Consider the following 15,238-nt stretch of genomic DNA (forward strand, 5'->3'; position numbering starts at 1 on the left):
CGATGCAGGACTTGATTCCAGGATCCCAGAATCATGATCTGAGTTGAAGGCAGAGCCACCCAAGTGCCCTGTTTTTACTCTGCCTTATGTTAATGCCCAATAATTCAGGCCAGCCAAAGTAATAATTTATTAACAAATGCAAATTAATACAGGCAAGTTTAAAATGTTCTGAGTAATTAAGTTTTTTATGTTTTTTGTTTTCCAAAGATTTTATTTATCTGAGAGAGCATAACTGGGAGCCAGGGGTGAAGGGGGGGAACAGAAGGAGAGGGAGAAGCAGATTCCCCGCTGAGCAGGGAGCGCTATGCAGGGCTCCATACCAGGACCCCAAGATCATGACCCAAGCTGAGAATAGACACTCAAACGACTGAGCTACCAATGTGCCCCGTAATTAAGAGTCTTAGATAGGGGCGCCTGGGTGGCTCAGTGGATTAAGCCGCTGCCTTCGGCTCAGGTCATGGTCTCAGGGTCCTGGGATCGAGCCCCGCATCGGGCTCTCTGCTCCACAGGGAGCCTGCTTCCTCCTCTCTCTCTGCCTGCCTCTCTGCCTACTTGTGATCTCTCTGTCAAATAAATAAATAAAATCTTTAAAAAAAAAAAGTCTTAGATAAACATGTTGACTATCCCTTTCATGCATATATCACATAGTCTTTATAACAATCTAACAAAGGAGGTGTACTATAATTTTATAGATGGAGAAAGCTGAGAGCTTGACTCAAAAGTGATAGAAACAGAATTTAAAACCAGGATGACTAGCTCCCAATTCTTTACCTCTTTTTTTATGTCTTGGAGAGGGATGAAGCTACTTTTTAAGTTGAATGAAATTAAAGATGGAAATTAATTTATCATATAGAAATGGAATTCCAAAGCCTTAACACTCTGTTTCTTCATTTGAGAAGTGAGCCAGATAGGTAACGTGGGGATGGTTGCTGGCATACATATTTAGATCTGTATGGAATACCACATACCTTCAAAAATAAATATTAGAAGATCAATTTAAATGTACTTTGGTAGAATGGATATATGTGTTATTTGCAAAACTACTTTGTTTTACATAAGATACTTCAGGAAAAGTTTTGAGTGGTATTTAGAAATTAATGAAAATGGAGAATACCTTTGGGTATAAAACTTATTCTATTTAATATATAATACAAGAAGTTATTGAGTTAATGAGTTAAATCATTGATAGAATGATTCGTATTTCTTAAAAATAAGTATCTGCTTTTGGCTCAGGTCATGATCTCAGGGTCCTCGGATCGAGGCTTGCTTTGGTCTTCCTGTTCAGCAGGGAGTCTGCTTCTCCCTCTCCCTCTGCCCCTCCACCCCACTTGCGTTTTCTCTCTCTCTCAAATAAATAAATAAAAATCTTTTAAAAAGAATAAGAAAAAAGAGGAGTGCCTGGCCTGTTCAGTCAGTAGAGCATACGGCTCTTGATCACAGGTTTGTGAGTTTGAGTCCCATGTTGCGTGTAGAGATTGCTTAAAATATATATTTTTTAAAGATTTTACTTATTTATTTGACAGACAGAGATCACAAGTAGGCAGAGAGGCAGGCAGAGAGAGAGGGGAGGGGTATGCAGGTTCCCTGCTGAGACGAGAGCCCGTTGCGGGGCTGGATCCCAGGACCCTGGGATCATGACCTGAGCCAAAGGCAGAGGCTTTAACCTACTGAGCCACCCAGGTGCCCCTGCTTAAAATATTTTTTAAAAATAAGAAAAAAAGGGCTCTCTGCCCTTTGCTCTCTGCTCAGCAGGGAGCCTGCTTCCCCTGCCCCCTGCCCCACCTGCCTCTCTGCCTACTTGTGATCTCTGTCTGTCAAATAAATAAATAAAATCTTTAAAAAAAAAATAAGAAAAAAGGGAAGGCACGTGGCTGCCTTAGAAGAGCATGTGATTCTTGATCTTGGGTCATGTGTTTGAGCTCCATGTGAGTGTAGAGATTACTAACAAAAAGAAAAAAAAAAAGGAAATGCTCTGAAATATGGCTGTACTTCTTTAAAAATAATGTGGTAGTAATCCATATGTGAAACGGTAAGTAGCAAGTCCCATTAGTTTAGTCTTACTGCTTTATATAAAAATAACAAAAACCTGGGATACCTGGGTGGCTCAGTCAGTTAAGCATCTGCTTAGGCTTAGGTCATGATCCCCCGGTCCTGGGATCGAGTCCCACATCAGGGGACTGGTGTATTTTTGGTTCCAACTTTTTGGGGTTCAAACCTACTACTCCAAGATCAAGAATTGCATGCTTTACTAACTGAGCCTGCCAGGCACCCCCTTAATTGCTCAGCTGGAAGCCTGCTTCTTCCTCTACCTCTGCCTGCCTCTGCTCTTTCTCTTTCTCTCTCTCTGACAAATAAATAAAATCTTAAAAACAAAAACAAAACCCTGCTGATTGAGAATGTAGGAATGAGGGTGTCTCCTGAGTATCTATTATGTTCCATACATCCTAGGACAGCCTAGGGAATATAAGGATGAATAAGGTCTATTTTCTGCCTTCCAGAAGATCACAACCTAATGGAGGAAGCACACATATAAACAAAATTTTTTAAAGTAAAGTTAACGGGTGAGTTTATAAACATAGAACAACTCAGGAGTTTTTGAATAATCCAATCAGTGCATTTAAACCTGGATTTTAAAAGTAACTATTTTTTTTTTAAAGATTTTATTTATTTATTTGACAGAGAGAGAGATCACAAGTAGGCAGAGAGGCAGACAGAGAGAGAGGAGGAAGCAGGCTCCCCGCGGAGCAGAGAGCCCGATGCGGGGCTCTATCCCAGGACCCCGAGATCACGACCCGAGCCGAAGGCAGCGGCCCAATCCACTGAGCCACCCAGGCGCCCCAAAAGTAACTATTTTTTATAATAGCTAAATAAAAAAAGAAAGACTTGACATTAGAATTGTATGTTAGACTATAACATCTTTGGAATTGTTTTTGTATAAAGAGTAGTTAAGGTGAAAAAATGTGATTTTTATTTTTAAATTCATAGGATAGATTAGGAATTAGCAAGATTTTATAAGCGTCCTGTAGATTCACAAGCTAGAGGAAAGGATGAAACTCAACTACTAGCAGTGGCTGGGATGTAACAGAAATGTGAGAACCAGCTGAAGAACAGACAGTGAAAACTGGAGGAGTTGTCAGCTGGCATTTTGGCCTCCGTACCATGGAGAAAATTGGGAGAGTTGAACCAGGTGGCCCTGGAGACTACCTGCAGTGTTATAGGAAAGTAGGTCCAATGCTGATACATCTTCTGACTTCTTAAAAAAAAATGTTTTAAATTTTATGTTATAATTTAAAAATATTATTTGTGGTCAAACACAATTTACCATCTTAGCTGGTTTTTAGTATACAGTTCAGTAGTGTTAAGTATATTTATGTTGTATAACCAATATCCAGGACTTTTGCAGCTTGCAAATCTAAATCTGAAACTATATATACCATTTAACTCAGTCCACTCTTCCAGCCCCTGGAAACCACCATTCTACTTTCTGTCTCTATGAATTTGACTAGATAATCATCTCAGTGGTATTTATCTTTTGTCACTGGCTTATTTCACTTAGTATAATACCCTGAAATCCATCTTGTAGTATGTCAAAATTTTCTTCCTTTTAGAGGCTGAATGATATTCCATTGTGTGTATATACATTTTTTTTTTTTTTGGTTCATCTGTCAATGGATACTTGAGTTGCTTCTACTTTTTGACTTATGAATAATGCTGCTAAGAACATGGGTGTACAAATGTCTGCGTAAGACCCTACTTTCAATTTGTTTGGATATATCCATGGAAGTAGGATTGCTGGATCATATGATAATTCCCTTTTAAATTTTCTTAGGAACTGCCGTACTGTTTTGCGTGGTGCCTGCACAATTTTCCATTTCTATCAGTAAGCATTCCAGTTCCTCCACAATCCCCACCAACTCTTGTTATTTTCTGTGTTTTTTAAGAATTATTTTTGATAGTAGCTATGCTAATGGATGTGCTTCTGATTCTTTTAAAGAGAAGCCAGAAATCTGGATTATTGTGTAAACAGTTTTCACACGTGGCAATTAATAACATTATCTGAGCCAAATGCAAGCTCAGGGCAAAATATAGCCAGAGGGTTCCATCCTGAAGAGTCTGATAACTCTTATTTTAGAAATTGGAACTGGATTACTATAAAAACTTACTTTGATTTGAGATGATAAATTTACCAAGTAAATCTGTAGTAGAACATGATGCTAAATGCTAGAGTTCTTTGGCACCAGAAAGCCTGGGTTTGAGAACCAGCTTTATTATCTACTAGCTGTGCAACTTTAATAAACTTTAACCTCTGGTCCTAAATCTATCTGCCTTTATCTACCTCACTAGGTTTTGAAGATTAAATAAAGTATGTATTTGATTTTTTTTCTTTTTCAGTGTGTAAGCAATATCATTTTTTTTTTTTTTAGAATTTATTTATTTGACAGAGATCACAAGGAGGCAGAGAGAGAGGGGAGGGAAAGCAGGCTCCCCACGGAGCAGAGAGCCCGACATGGGGCTCGATCCCAGGACCCTGGAATCATGACCTGAGCTGAAGGCAGAGGCTTTAACCCACTGAGCCGCCCAGGTGCCCCAGCAATATCATTTTAAATGAGAACCTCTACTGCCTGGAAAAAAATATGCTAAATATGACATACTTGTTATTTCTGAAGTCCTAGAAATTAGTGCCTGCTAGAGAAATAATGAGGAAGTTATGGGAATAGAGTTATACCAATTTGTAGCTCTGCTAAAGCGTTTTTACTATTTTTAACTTTTTAAATTTTTTAATAAACATACAATGTATTATTAGCCCCAGGGGTACAGGTTTGTGAATCACCAGGTTTACACACTTCACAGCACTCACCATAGCACATACCCTCCCCAATGTCCATAACCCTACCCCCCCCTCCCTACTCTCTTCCCCCAGGTCCCCCTCAGTTTGTTTTGTGAGATTAAGAGTCTCTTATGGTTTTTCTCCCTCCCGATCCCATCTTGTTTCATTTATTCTTTTCCTACCCCTCAAACTCCCCACGTTGCATCTCCACTTCCTCATATCAGGGAGATCATATGAGAGTTGTCTTTCTCTGATTGATTTATTTCGCTAAGCATAATACCCTCTAGTTCCATCCACATTGTCGCAAATGGCAAGATTTCATTTCTTTTGATGGCTGCATAGTATTCCATTGTGTGTGTGTGTGTGTGTGTGTGTGTGTGTGTGTGTGTACCCCACATCTTCTTTATCCATTCATCTGTTGATGGACATGTAGGTTCTTTCCATATGTTTGGCTATTGTGGACATTGCTGCTATAAACATTTGGGCACACGTGCCCCTTCAGATCACTACATTTGTATCTGTAGGTTAAATACCCAGTTCTACTAAAGCATTTTGATATGGATTTTAAATAGATTTTATGTTTGGGGACACTTTTATAATGGTCTTATAACATAGATTCTAAGTGAAGATAGTCCAGTTTCTAATAATTCCTGGGATACTTAGGGGGATGTTGTAATAATTTTTACGTATAAGGAGGTGCTAGATGATATGAATGTGCAGGGAATAGTGTGAGTAGTTTACTTTGGCCAATATAGGATGCAGGGATGGGGGGTAGAGGACGTGGAGGGAAGGCGTATTTGGAGATTGGGGCTAAATTACAGAAGGACTTATTATTTGCTATGCTCAGCCATAAGAATAAAATATTTTTGTTGTTAATATGAACGGCATTTTCAAATTTGGCACACCTTTATAAGCATCTACTATTGATCAGTGACAGTGACCAGTGACTGTGAGAGGTGTTTTCCATAAATTAATCATAATCAAGGACAGGTCCTCTGGTGCAGCAAGGATGGATTAGAGAGGGAAGAGCCTGAGCGGAAAGAGCAAAGAGCAAATAAGCAATTACAGCAAAGATCTAAATCAGTGGTTTTCAGAGTGGTCCTCAGACCAGCAGCTCAGCATCACCTGGGAATTTGTTAGAAATGTGTATTCTCAGGCACCATCCACACCTAAGACACTGGAACCGGGGCCCAGAAATGTGTGCTTTAATAAGCCCTGCATGTGATTCTGCTAAAATTTGATGCACCTTACAGTTTGAGACCCACTGATGTGTATCAGTGGTTTTTAAATTTAGGAGTCATTTGGGAAGGTCATTAAAAGTACAGATTCCAGGGACCTACTAATTTTTTTAAATAAGATTTTATTTATTTATTTGAGGTAGTGCAGGGATCTACTAATCTGTTTTTATTTATTTAGTTAGTTAGTTATGTAAAAGATTTTATTTATTTGACACAGAGGGAGAGATCACAAGTAAGCAGAGAGGCAATAAGAGAGGGAGGGGGAAGCAGGCTCCCTGCTAAGCAGAGAGCCTGATGCGGGGCTCAATCCCAGGACCCTGAGATCATGACCTTAGCTGAAGGCAGAGTCTTTAACCCACTGAGCCATCCAGACACCCCTAATCTGTTGTTGTTTTTTTTTTTTTAGCATTTTATTTATTTATTTGAGAGAGAGACAGTGAGAGAGAGTATGAACAAGGAGAAGGTCAGAAGGAGAAGCAGACTCCCCGTGGAGCTGGGAGCCCGATGTGGGACTCGATCCCGGGACTCCAGGATCATGACCTGAGCAGAAGGCAGTCGCCCAACCAACTGAGCCACCCAGGCACCCCCTAATCTGTTTTTTTAAAGATTGCATTATTTTTAAAATTTTTTTTTAAGATTTTATTTATTTATTTGACAGAGAGAGAGATCACAAGTAGGCAGAGAGGCAGGCAGAGAGAGAGGAGGAAGCAGGCTCCCCGTGGAGCAGAGAGCCCGATGCGGGGCTTGATCCCAGGACCCTGAGATCATGACCTGAGCCGAAGGCAGCGGTTTAATCCACTGAGCCACCCAGGCGCCCCTATTTTTAAAATATTTTAAAGATTTTATTTATTTACAAGAAGGAGGAGGGGAGGAGCACATGGAGAGGGAGTGTCAGGTTCCCTGCTGAGCATGTAGCTGGCGCTCCACCCCAGGACCCTGAGATCATGATCTGAGCTAAAGGCAGATGCTTAACCATCTGAGCTACCCAGCTGCCCCCAATCTGTTTTATGTATTTATTTATTTATTTTAAAAGATTATTTGTTTGACAGACAGAGATCACAGGTAGGCAGAGAAGCAGGCAGAGAGAGAGAGAGAGGAAGAAGCAGGCTTCCCGCCAAGGAGAGAGCCTGATGCGGGGCTCGATCCCAGGACCCTGGGATCATGACCTGAGCTGAAGGCAGAGGCTTTAACCCACTGAGCCACCCAGGCGCCCCCATTCAGTGTATAACTTTAAATAGCTTCTCTACATATGGATTCCTCTAAGTTTCCAACCAAGATCTGTCCTGTGACACCCAGATTTGCATCCTGACATCTCTACCAGATGTCTAGTAGTCACCTCAAATTTGACATATTCAAACTGGGCTCTTGATATATACTCCTCATCATGGTCATTACTCTTTTGTTACCCTCTTTTTTTTTTATTTGTTTATTTACAGCATAACAGTGTTCATTGTTTTGGCATCACACCCAGTGCTCCATGCAGTACGTGCCCTCCCTATTACCCACCACCTGGTTCCTCAACCTCCCACCCCCCCCCCCGCCCCTTCAAAACCCTCTGGTTGTTTTTCAGAGTCCATAGTCTCTCATGGTTCATCTCCCCTTCCAGTTTCCCTCAACTCCCTCTCCTCTCCATCTCCCCATGTCCTCCATGTTATTTGTTATGCTCCACAAATAAGTGACACCATATGATACTTGACTCTCTCTGCTTGACTTATTTCGCTCAGCATAATTTCTTCCAGTCCCATCCATGTTGCTACAAAAGTTGGGTATTCATCCTTTCTGATGGAGGCATAATACTCCATTGTGTATATGGACCACATCTTCCTTATCCATTCATCCGTTGAAGGGCATCTTGGTTCTTTCCACAGTTTGGCGACCGTGACCATTGCTGCAATAAACATTGGGGTACAGATGGCCCTTCTTTTCACTACATCTGTATCTTTGGGGTAAATACCCAGCGGTGCAATTGCAGGGTCATAGGGAAGCTCTATTCTTAATTTCTTCAGGAATCTCCACACTGTTCTCCAAAGTGGCTGCACTAACTTGCATTCCCACCAACAGTGTAAGAGGGTTCCCCTTTCTCCACATCCTCTCCAACACACGTTGTTTCCTGTCTTGCTAATTTTGGTCATTCTAACTGGTGTCAGGTGGTATCTCAATGTGGTTTTAATTTGAATCTCCCTGATGGCTAGTGATGATGAACATTTTTTCATGTGTCTGATAGCCATTTGTATGTCTTCGTTGGAGAAGTGTCTGTTCATATCTTCTGCCCATTTTTTGATATGATTATCTGTTTTGTGTGTGTTGAGTTTGAGAAGTTCTTTATAGATCCTGGATATCAACCTTTTGTCTGTACTGTCATTTGCAAATATCTTCTCCCATTCCGTGGGTTGCCTTTTTGTTTTGTTGACTGTTTCCTTTGCTGTGCAGAAGCTTTTGATCTTGATGAAGTCCCAAAAGTTCATTTTTGCTTTTGTTTCCTTGGCCTTTGGAGACATATCTTGAAAGAAGTTGCTGTGGCTGATATCGAAGAGGTTACTGCCTATGTTCTTCTCTAGGATTCTGATAGATTTCTGACTCACGTTGAGGTCTTTTATCCATTTCGAGTTTATCTTTGTGTACGGTGTAAGAGAATAGTCGCGTTTCATTCTTCTACATATCGCTGTCCAGTTTTCCCAGCACCATTTATTGAAGAGACTGTCTTTTTTCCATTGAATATTTTTTCCTGTTTTGTCGAAGATTATTTCACCATAGAGTTGAGGGTCCATATCTGGGCTCTCCACTCTGTTCCACTGGTCTATGTGTCTGTTTTTATGCCAGTACCACGCTGTCTTGGTGATCACAGCTTTGTAGTAATTGTTACCCTCTTTTCAAAATTTTCAATAAACAGAAACTCCATGCTTCCAGTTTCTCAGACCAAAAAGCCTTAGAGTCATTCTTCCGTACTGTGTTTCTCTCTTACTCTACTTTTGATGTGACTTCTATCGTCAAAACGTATCTAGACTCTAACGGTTTCACCTCTGATGCCAAGCCACTGTTGTCTCTTGTCCAAATTATGGGACTAGCTTCCTAACTCAGCTCAAATCCCTTCAGTGGCCTCAGAATAAAAACTGGAGTTCTTACAATCACTCACAGGCTTTTCACCTGTCCTTGTTATTTCTTTGACCTCATCTACTACTCACTCACTCTCCGAGCTCACTTTGCTTCAGCTACCACATTCTGACCATCCCTACTGGTGTTCAGTGCGTTATTGCTTCAGGACCTTTGTTCAAGTAAGCCTTCCCTGGCTGCCCTGCCTAGAATTTCAATACCTTCCATCTGTGCTTTCCTCTTCTGCTTACCACTTTTCATTATGTAACACTATATAGTTTACTCATTTATCTTCTTTATCATTGGATGCAAGTGGTAGGCTTTGCGATTGAAATGCAGAAAATTACAAATCCCTTATTTATGTAATAAGATATGTTAGTATTGAGAAATAGTTGTATTCTTTCTGACTAAAATGACTGACATCTTTCTAGCCTATCCTTTTTTCCTAGCCCATCTTTATCTACTATCATAAAATAATTAAATGAAGTAAAATAAACATGATGATTATTTTTGTTAGAATAAAAAGTGTGATTGATTTCTCCTCTCATAAATAATTCCTATAAAATACAAATAAACCTTTTGAAATTTGCCATTTCAAAGAAAAGTATTTTATTTGTTGTGTTATAAATCAGACTATACTTCATTTATATTATACCCATCAGTTATAATTTTGCTATTTGTCCTTATCTTTTTTTTAAAAGGATTTTATTTATTTATCTGACAGAAAGTGAGCACAAGCAGGAGGAGCAGGAGACAGAGGGAGAAGGAGAAATAGGCTCCCGGTGGAGCAGGGATCATGATGCACAGTTCCATCCAAGGACCCTGGGATCATGACCTAAGCCAAAGGCAGATGCCTAACTGACTGAGACACCCAGGTGCCCCTGTTCTTCTCTTCACTGTAAAAAATTAACCCCAAAGTTTGCTGTTATACAACTCATAATATCTTTACTTAAAACACTAATTTTGCTAAAATACCAAAATTGTCACATCTTTGTATACAAAAAAATGATACAGGGGCCCTTGGCTGGCTCAGTTGTACAGCATGTGATTCTTGGTATCAAGGTCTGAGTTAAATCTCCACATTGGGCATAGAGTTTACTTAAAAAATAAAATAAAATAATACTAAAAAATGATACCCAGTCTACCACAGTTTGGTAAAATATAATATTCCTTAAATCTTCACATATATTTTAGAATAAATGGCTTTTTTTTTTTTTTTTGAGAGAGAGCATAAGCAAGGAAGGGCAAAGTGAGGGGCAAAGTGAGAAGAGAGTCTTAAACAGACTCCAGGCCGAGCTTCTATTGTGGGATTTGATTTCAAGACCCTGAGATCATGACCTGAGCTGAAATCATTAGTGGGATGCTTAACCAACTGAAACACCTAGGCAAACCTAGAATTAATGGCTTTTAAAAGTCAGGCTAAATTATGAAAATTATTCTATTCACACATTTTTTTTTTTTTCCAAGTGGCTCCACACCCCACATCCCTGAGGTGGGGCTTGAACTCACGATGCTGAGATCAAGACCTGAGCTGAGATCAAGAGTCCAAAGCTCAACCCACTGAGTCATGATGCCCCTACTCATGCATTTCTAAGTGTTTTGTTTAAACTGGAATATTTTTATATATAATACAGACAGTGATCTGGTTTGGAGACACTTTTTTTAAAAATATAGATTTTATTTATTTATTTATTTATTTATTTGAGAGAGAGCATGAACTCTGAGATCTCAGAGAGGACTCTGAGATTATGAGATTATGACCTGAGCTGAAACCAAAAGTCAGAGGCTTAAGCCACTGAGCCACCCAGGTGCCCCTGGAAAGAACTTTACATTAAAAGGCCTATGACCCATATATTTCTCTGCCTTGTCACTGTATTAAAAGGTGTCAGAGGGGCGCCTGGGTGGCTCAGTGGGTTAAGCCGCTGCCTTTGGCTCAGGTCATGATCTCAGGGTCCTGGGATCGAGCCCCGCATCGGGCTCTCTGCTCGGCAGGAAGCCTGCTTCCTCCTCTCTCTCTCTGCCTGCCTCTCTGCCTACTTGTGATCTCTCTCTGTATGTCAAATAAATAAATAAAATCTTAAAAAAAAAAGTGTCAGAACACTTCTAAAACCTTAGTTTGCCTATTTTTGCCAGGTACTTTAAAGGCCTATATTATTTTAACACTGTTTATAAAGTCACTTCATTCCTAAAATGCTGCATAATTTAAGAGCTTTATGGTAAAGTATATTCACACACTATTTTTCCAAGCACATACTATTACACAGATCATCTACTTGCCTAAAGACATCCATGTAGATGTTCTTAGATTTAAGAAGTATACATCATCTGTTAGTATCAGATCAAATGTCTGTATCAGCACCTACAGCATGTGACAATAGGCAACAAACCAACAAGCAAAAACAAATATTTTTCCAAGTAAATACTTTTTTTTGAATTTAAAAATATATTTATTTTTTAAATTAACATATAATGTATTATTTGCCCTAGGGGTGCAGGTCTGCCAATGGTCAGGCTTACACACTTCACAGCACTCATCATAGCACATACCTTCCCCAATGTCCATAACCCAACCACCCTCCCTATACCCCCCTCCCCACCAGCCCTCAGTTTGTTTTGTGAGATTAAGAGTAATTGAACCATAAATCTGAATCTAACCACAGATGCTTAAAGGAAAACGCAGAGACATGCACAGTTAAGGTCGTCCAATCAGAATCGGGCTAGCCCAAGAGAGACGCAGCCACTGAAAGGTAGTGCGCATGCGCGGCTAGCTCGTCTGCTATAGGCTGCGCCAAGGCGGGAGCCTTAACCTCCTCTGGTGGTGAGGGGTTCTCTGTCTCTCCGAGTTCTTTCTCGCAGAGCGCTCGCCCTTTGTCGGATCTTTGCGGGTATGTCCTTGGAGGGGAAGCCTTGTGAGGCTGCGGCAGCCTGTGGGGTCGTGCGGGACGATGTGGGGAGAGGCGCCGGAGCAGGCCTCTGGGAGAGGTGGGAAGGGAGGGGGTGGAACGGCGGGGGGCAGTGGGGGATGGCTGCTTGAAGTGTGAGGGACGTCCTCGCCGTTGGCCCGGGGGTGGCTGGTGCGGAGGCTGGCCGTAGGGGTGCGTTTGTGGTGGGAAGGTCCCAGGGAGAGGAGACTATGGGCAGTGGTCTCTCAGCGGTCCGCCGGCTTTCCTTCTATGGTGTTTGGGTTTACACCAGGACTAATCTACATTATCCTGCACGGTATTAGCCGGTTAATTAATAGATGATGTCGGTAGGCACATTTAGCGGGGTCACAAAGTCGAAGGAGCGACTTAAGTCACGGAGTGTAACCGTACTTAACGGTAGTTGGAAGGAAAAAGCAGGTCTGTTGCTGGTTCTTGGCTGTTTTATTTATGTTCTTGGTCCTAGAAGTTTAATGGTTGCACCCTTCAAAGACTACATTATCATTAATCTATTGTATTATCAAAATCCATATGCTCCAATTTACCCATTCAATTTAAGCCTTAGATTATTTTCAGTAACCCGTTGTGATGAAAATAAAATCTCACTAGATGCGAAACTTGTTTTCTAAGGGTTTTTACAGGTTTATTCTCTTATATTTTTAAAGATACGGTTGTAGTGATGAGCTGTTTTCATGTTTGGAGTTAATTCTATCAGATTCATGGGTGATTTCTGTTTTGGGTATTTTTTAGGTCGATACTGCTGAATATGAGACGATCTGCCGCACCAAGTCAGTTGCAGGGGAATCCCTTCAAAAAACTAAAATTTATACCACCAGCGAGAAGTAATCCAAGTGTAGATGAAGAGAATACAAAGAGTCCAGATGTAAAATTATTTGAGGTAAAAAAAAAAATACGTAATATAGAGAAGCATGCATTTTTTAAAAAAAATGTCATTTAAGAAGTTAATAGCGCTTACTGCCTGAAGGAATTTTTAGTATCTTTGGCAAAGTTTTCCAAAAACCTTAGAGTAGTCATTATACACACATACACATATGTGTGTGTGTGTTTGTATATTATATATTTATATATGTGTGTGTGTATATATATATATATATAAATTTTTTTTTTTTTTGGGGGGGAATGACTTACATTGGATCTATGGGATAGATGTCTGTTAACAGTAAAAAATAACCTCTGTGAGGGACAGGGTGGATATTCTTGTAAAAATAAATTGTTCTAATCACTGTTCTTTTTAAAGTTACCACATAAGTGAAAACATTAGATAAGGGGCACCTGGTTGGCTCAGTTGGAAGAGCATGTGACTCTTGATCTGGGGTTATGAGTTCAAAGCCCCACATTGGGTGTAGAGATTACTTAAAAATAAAATCTTGTGGCTTGGACTAGAGGGCATTATGCTAAGTGAAATAAGTCACGGAAAGATAAATACCACATGATTTCACTCTTATGTGGAATTTAAGAAACAAAACAGATGAACATAGGGGAAGGGAGGGAAAAATAAGATAAGATAAAAAACAGGGAGGTAAACCATAAGAGACTTTTTTTTTTCTTAAAGATTTTATTTATTTATTTGACAGAGAGAGAGAGATATCACAAGTAGGCAGAGAGACAGGCAGAGAGAGAGAGTGAGGGGGAGGCAGGCTCCCTGCTGAGCAGAGAGCCCGATGTGGAGCTTGATCCCAAGACCCTGAGATTATGACCTGAGCCGAAGGCAGAGGCTTAACCCACTGAGCAACCCAGGGCCCCCCCCTTTTTTTTTTAAGATTTTATTTCTTTGTTTGAAAGAGAGACAGCGAGAGAGGGAACACAAGCAGTGAAAATGGGAGAGGGAGAAGCAGGCTTCCCACTGAGCTAGGAGCACAATTTGAGGCTGGATCCCAGGACCGTGGGATCATGACCCAAGTCAAAGGCAGACGCTCAATGACTGAGCCACCCAGGCGCTCCGAGCCCCGCAGCCTTTTTCTTTCTTTCTTTCTTTTTTTTTTTTTTAAAGATTTTATTTATTTATTTGACAGAGAGAGACAGCAAGAAAGGGAACACAAGCACGGGGAGTGGGAAAGGGAGAAGCAGGCCCCCTCGCCAAGCAGGGAGCCCGATGCGGGGCTCGATCCCAGGACCCTGGGACTACAACCTGAGCTGAAGGCAGACGCCCAACGACTGAGCCACCCAGGCGCCTCCTGCACCCTATTTTTTTTTAAAGTAAGCTGTACGTCCATTGTGAGGCTTGAATTCATGAACTCAAGATGAAGAATTGTGTGCTCCACTGACTGAGCTAGCCAGGTACTCCTAAAGCAGTCTTAGTTTTTTTTTTTTTTAAGATTTATGTATTTATTTATTTGACAGGCAGAGATAACAAGTAGGCAGAGAGGCAGGCAGAGAGAGAGAGAGAGGAGGAAGCAGGCTCCCTGCTCAGCAGAAAGCCCGATGTAGGGCTTGATCCCAGCACCCTGGGATCATGACCTGAGCCTAAGGCAGAGGCTTTAACCCACTGAGCCACCCAGGCGCCCCAGCAGTCTTGTTTTTTACTACGAAAAGAAAGGATTGTTTTGGTCTTCTAAGATCAAAGTTCTTATTTATATAGATGATATATAAAGGTAAGGCATATAAAATGGGCAATCCACCTTTCCTCTGCTCTACAGTTTTCTGAACCATTCATGGTATGGGGATTAAAGTCTACAAATTCTTTTTCCCTCTCCTTTTTGGTTGTTGCAGTTGACATACAATATTATATTAATTTCTGGTGTACAACATAGTGATCTGACAATTACATATGGTATGTCTTGCTTATATGTACTCACCATCTGTCAGCAGATTTTTTTTCCTTTTTTTATTGTGGTAAAATAGAACATAAAATTTACTATTTTACCATTTTTAAGTTTGCAAAATAAATTGCATTAATTATACTCACACTGTTGTACAGGGATCACCACTATTTTCATTTGGAAACTTTTTCATTACCCCAGACAAACCCTGTAACCACCATTAAACAGTCATTCCCTATTCCCTCCTTCACCCACCCCCTTGTAAACACTATATTACTTTCTCTCTTCATAAATTTGACTTCTAGTCACCTCATATAAGTGGAATCATACAATATTTGCCCTTCTGTTTCTGGCTTATTTCTCTTAGCATAATATTTTCAA

The 15,238-nt window shown here is 40.5% G+C and overlaps 1 protein-coding gene across 1 annotated transcript in view; it reads left to right on the plus strand.

Moving 5' to 3' along the window:
- The first annotated feature begins 11,958 nt into the window (after nucleotides 1-11,958).
- The window catches only part of RAD54B (RAD54 homolog B), a 95,843-nt gene continuing 92,563 nt past the window's right edge, over nucleotides 11,959-15,238 (plus strand). Inside the window, exons 1-2 of the mRNA XM_045980365.1 lie at nucleotides 11,959-12,041; nucleotides 12,828-12,975. Coding sequence (XP_045836321.1) covers nucleotides 12,844-12,975 — 132 coding nt within the window. The 5' untranslated portion in view covers nucleotides 11,959-12,041; nucleotides 12,828-12,843. The remainder of the gene's footprint in view (nucleotides 12,042-12,827; nucleotides 12,976-15,238) is intronic.

Source organism: Meles meles, chromosome 1 (genome assembly GCF_922984935.1).
Source record: "Meles meles chromosome 1, mMelMel3.1 paternal haplotype, whole genome shotgun sequence".
In the NCBI taxonomy this organism is placed as follows: Eukaryota; Metazoa; Chordata; class Mammalia; order Carnivora; family Mustelidae; genus Meles; species Meles meles.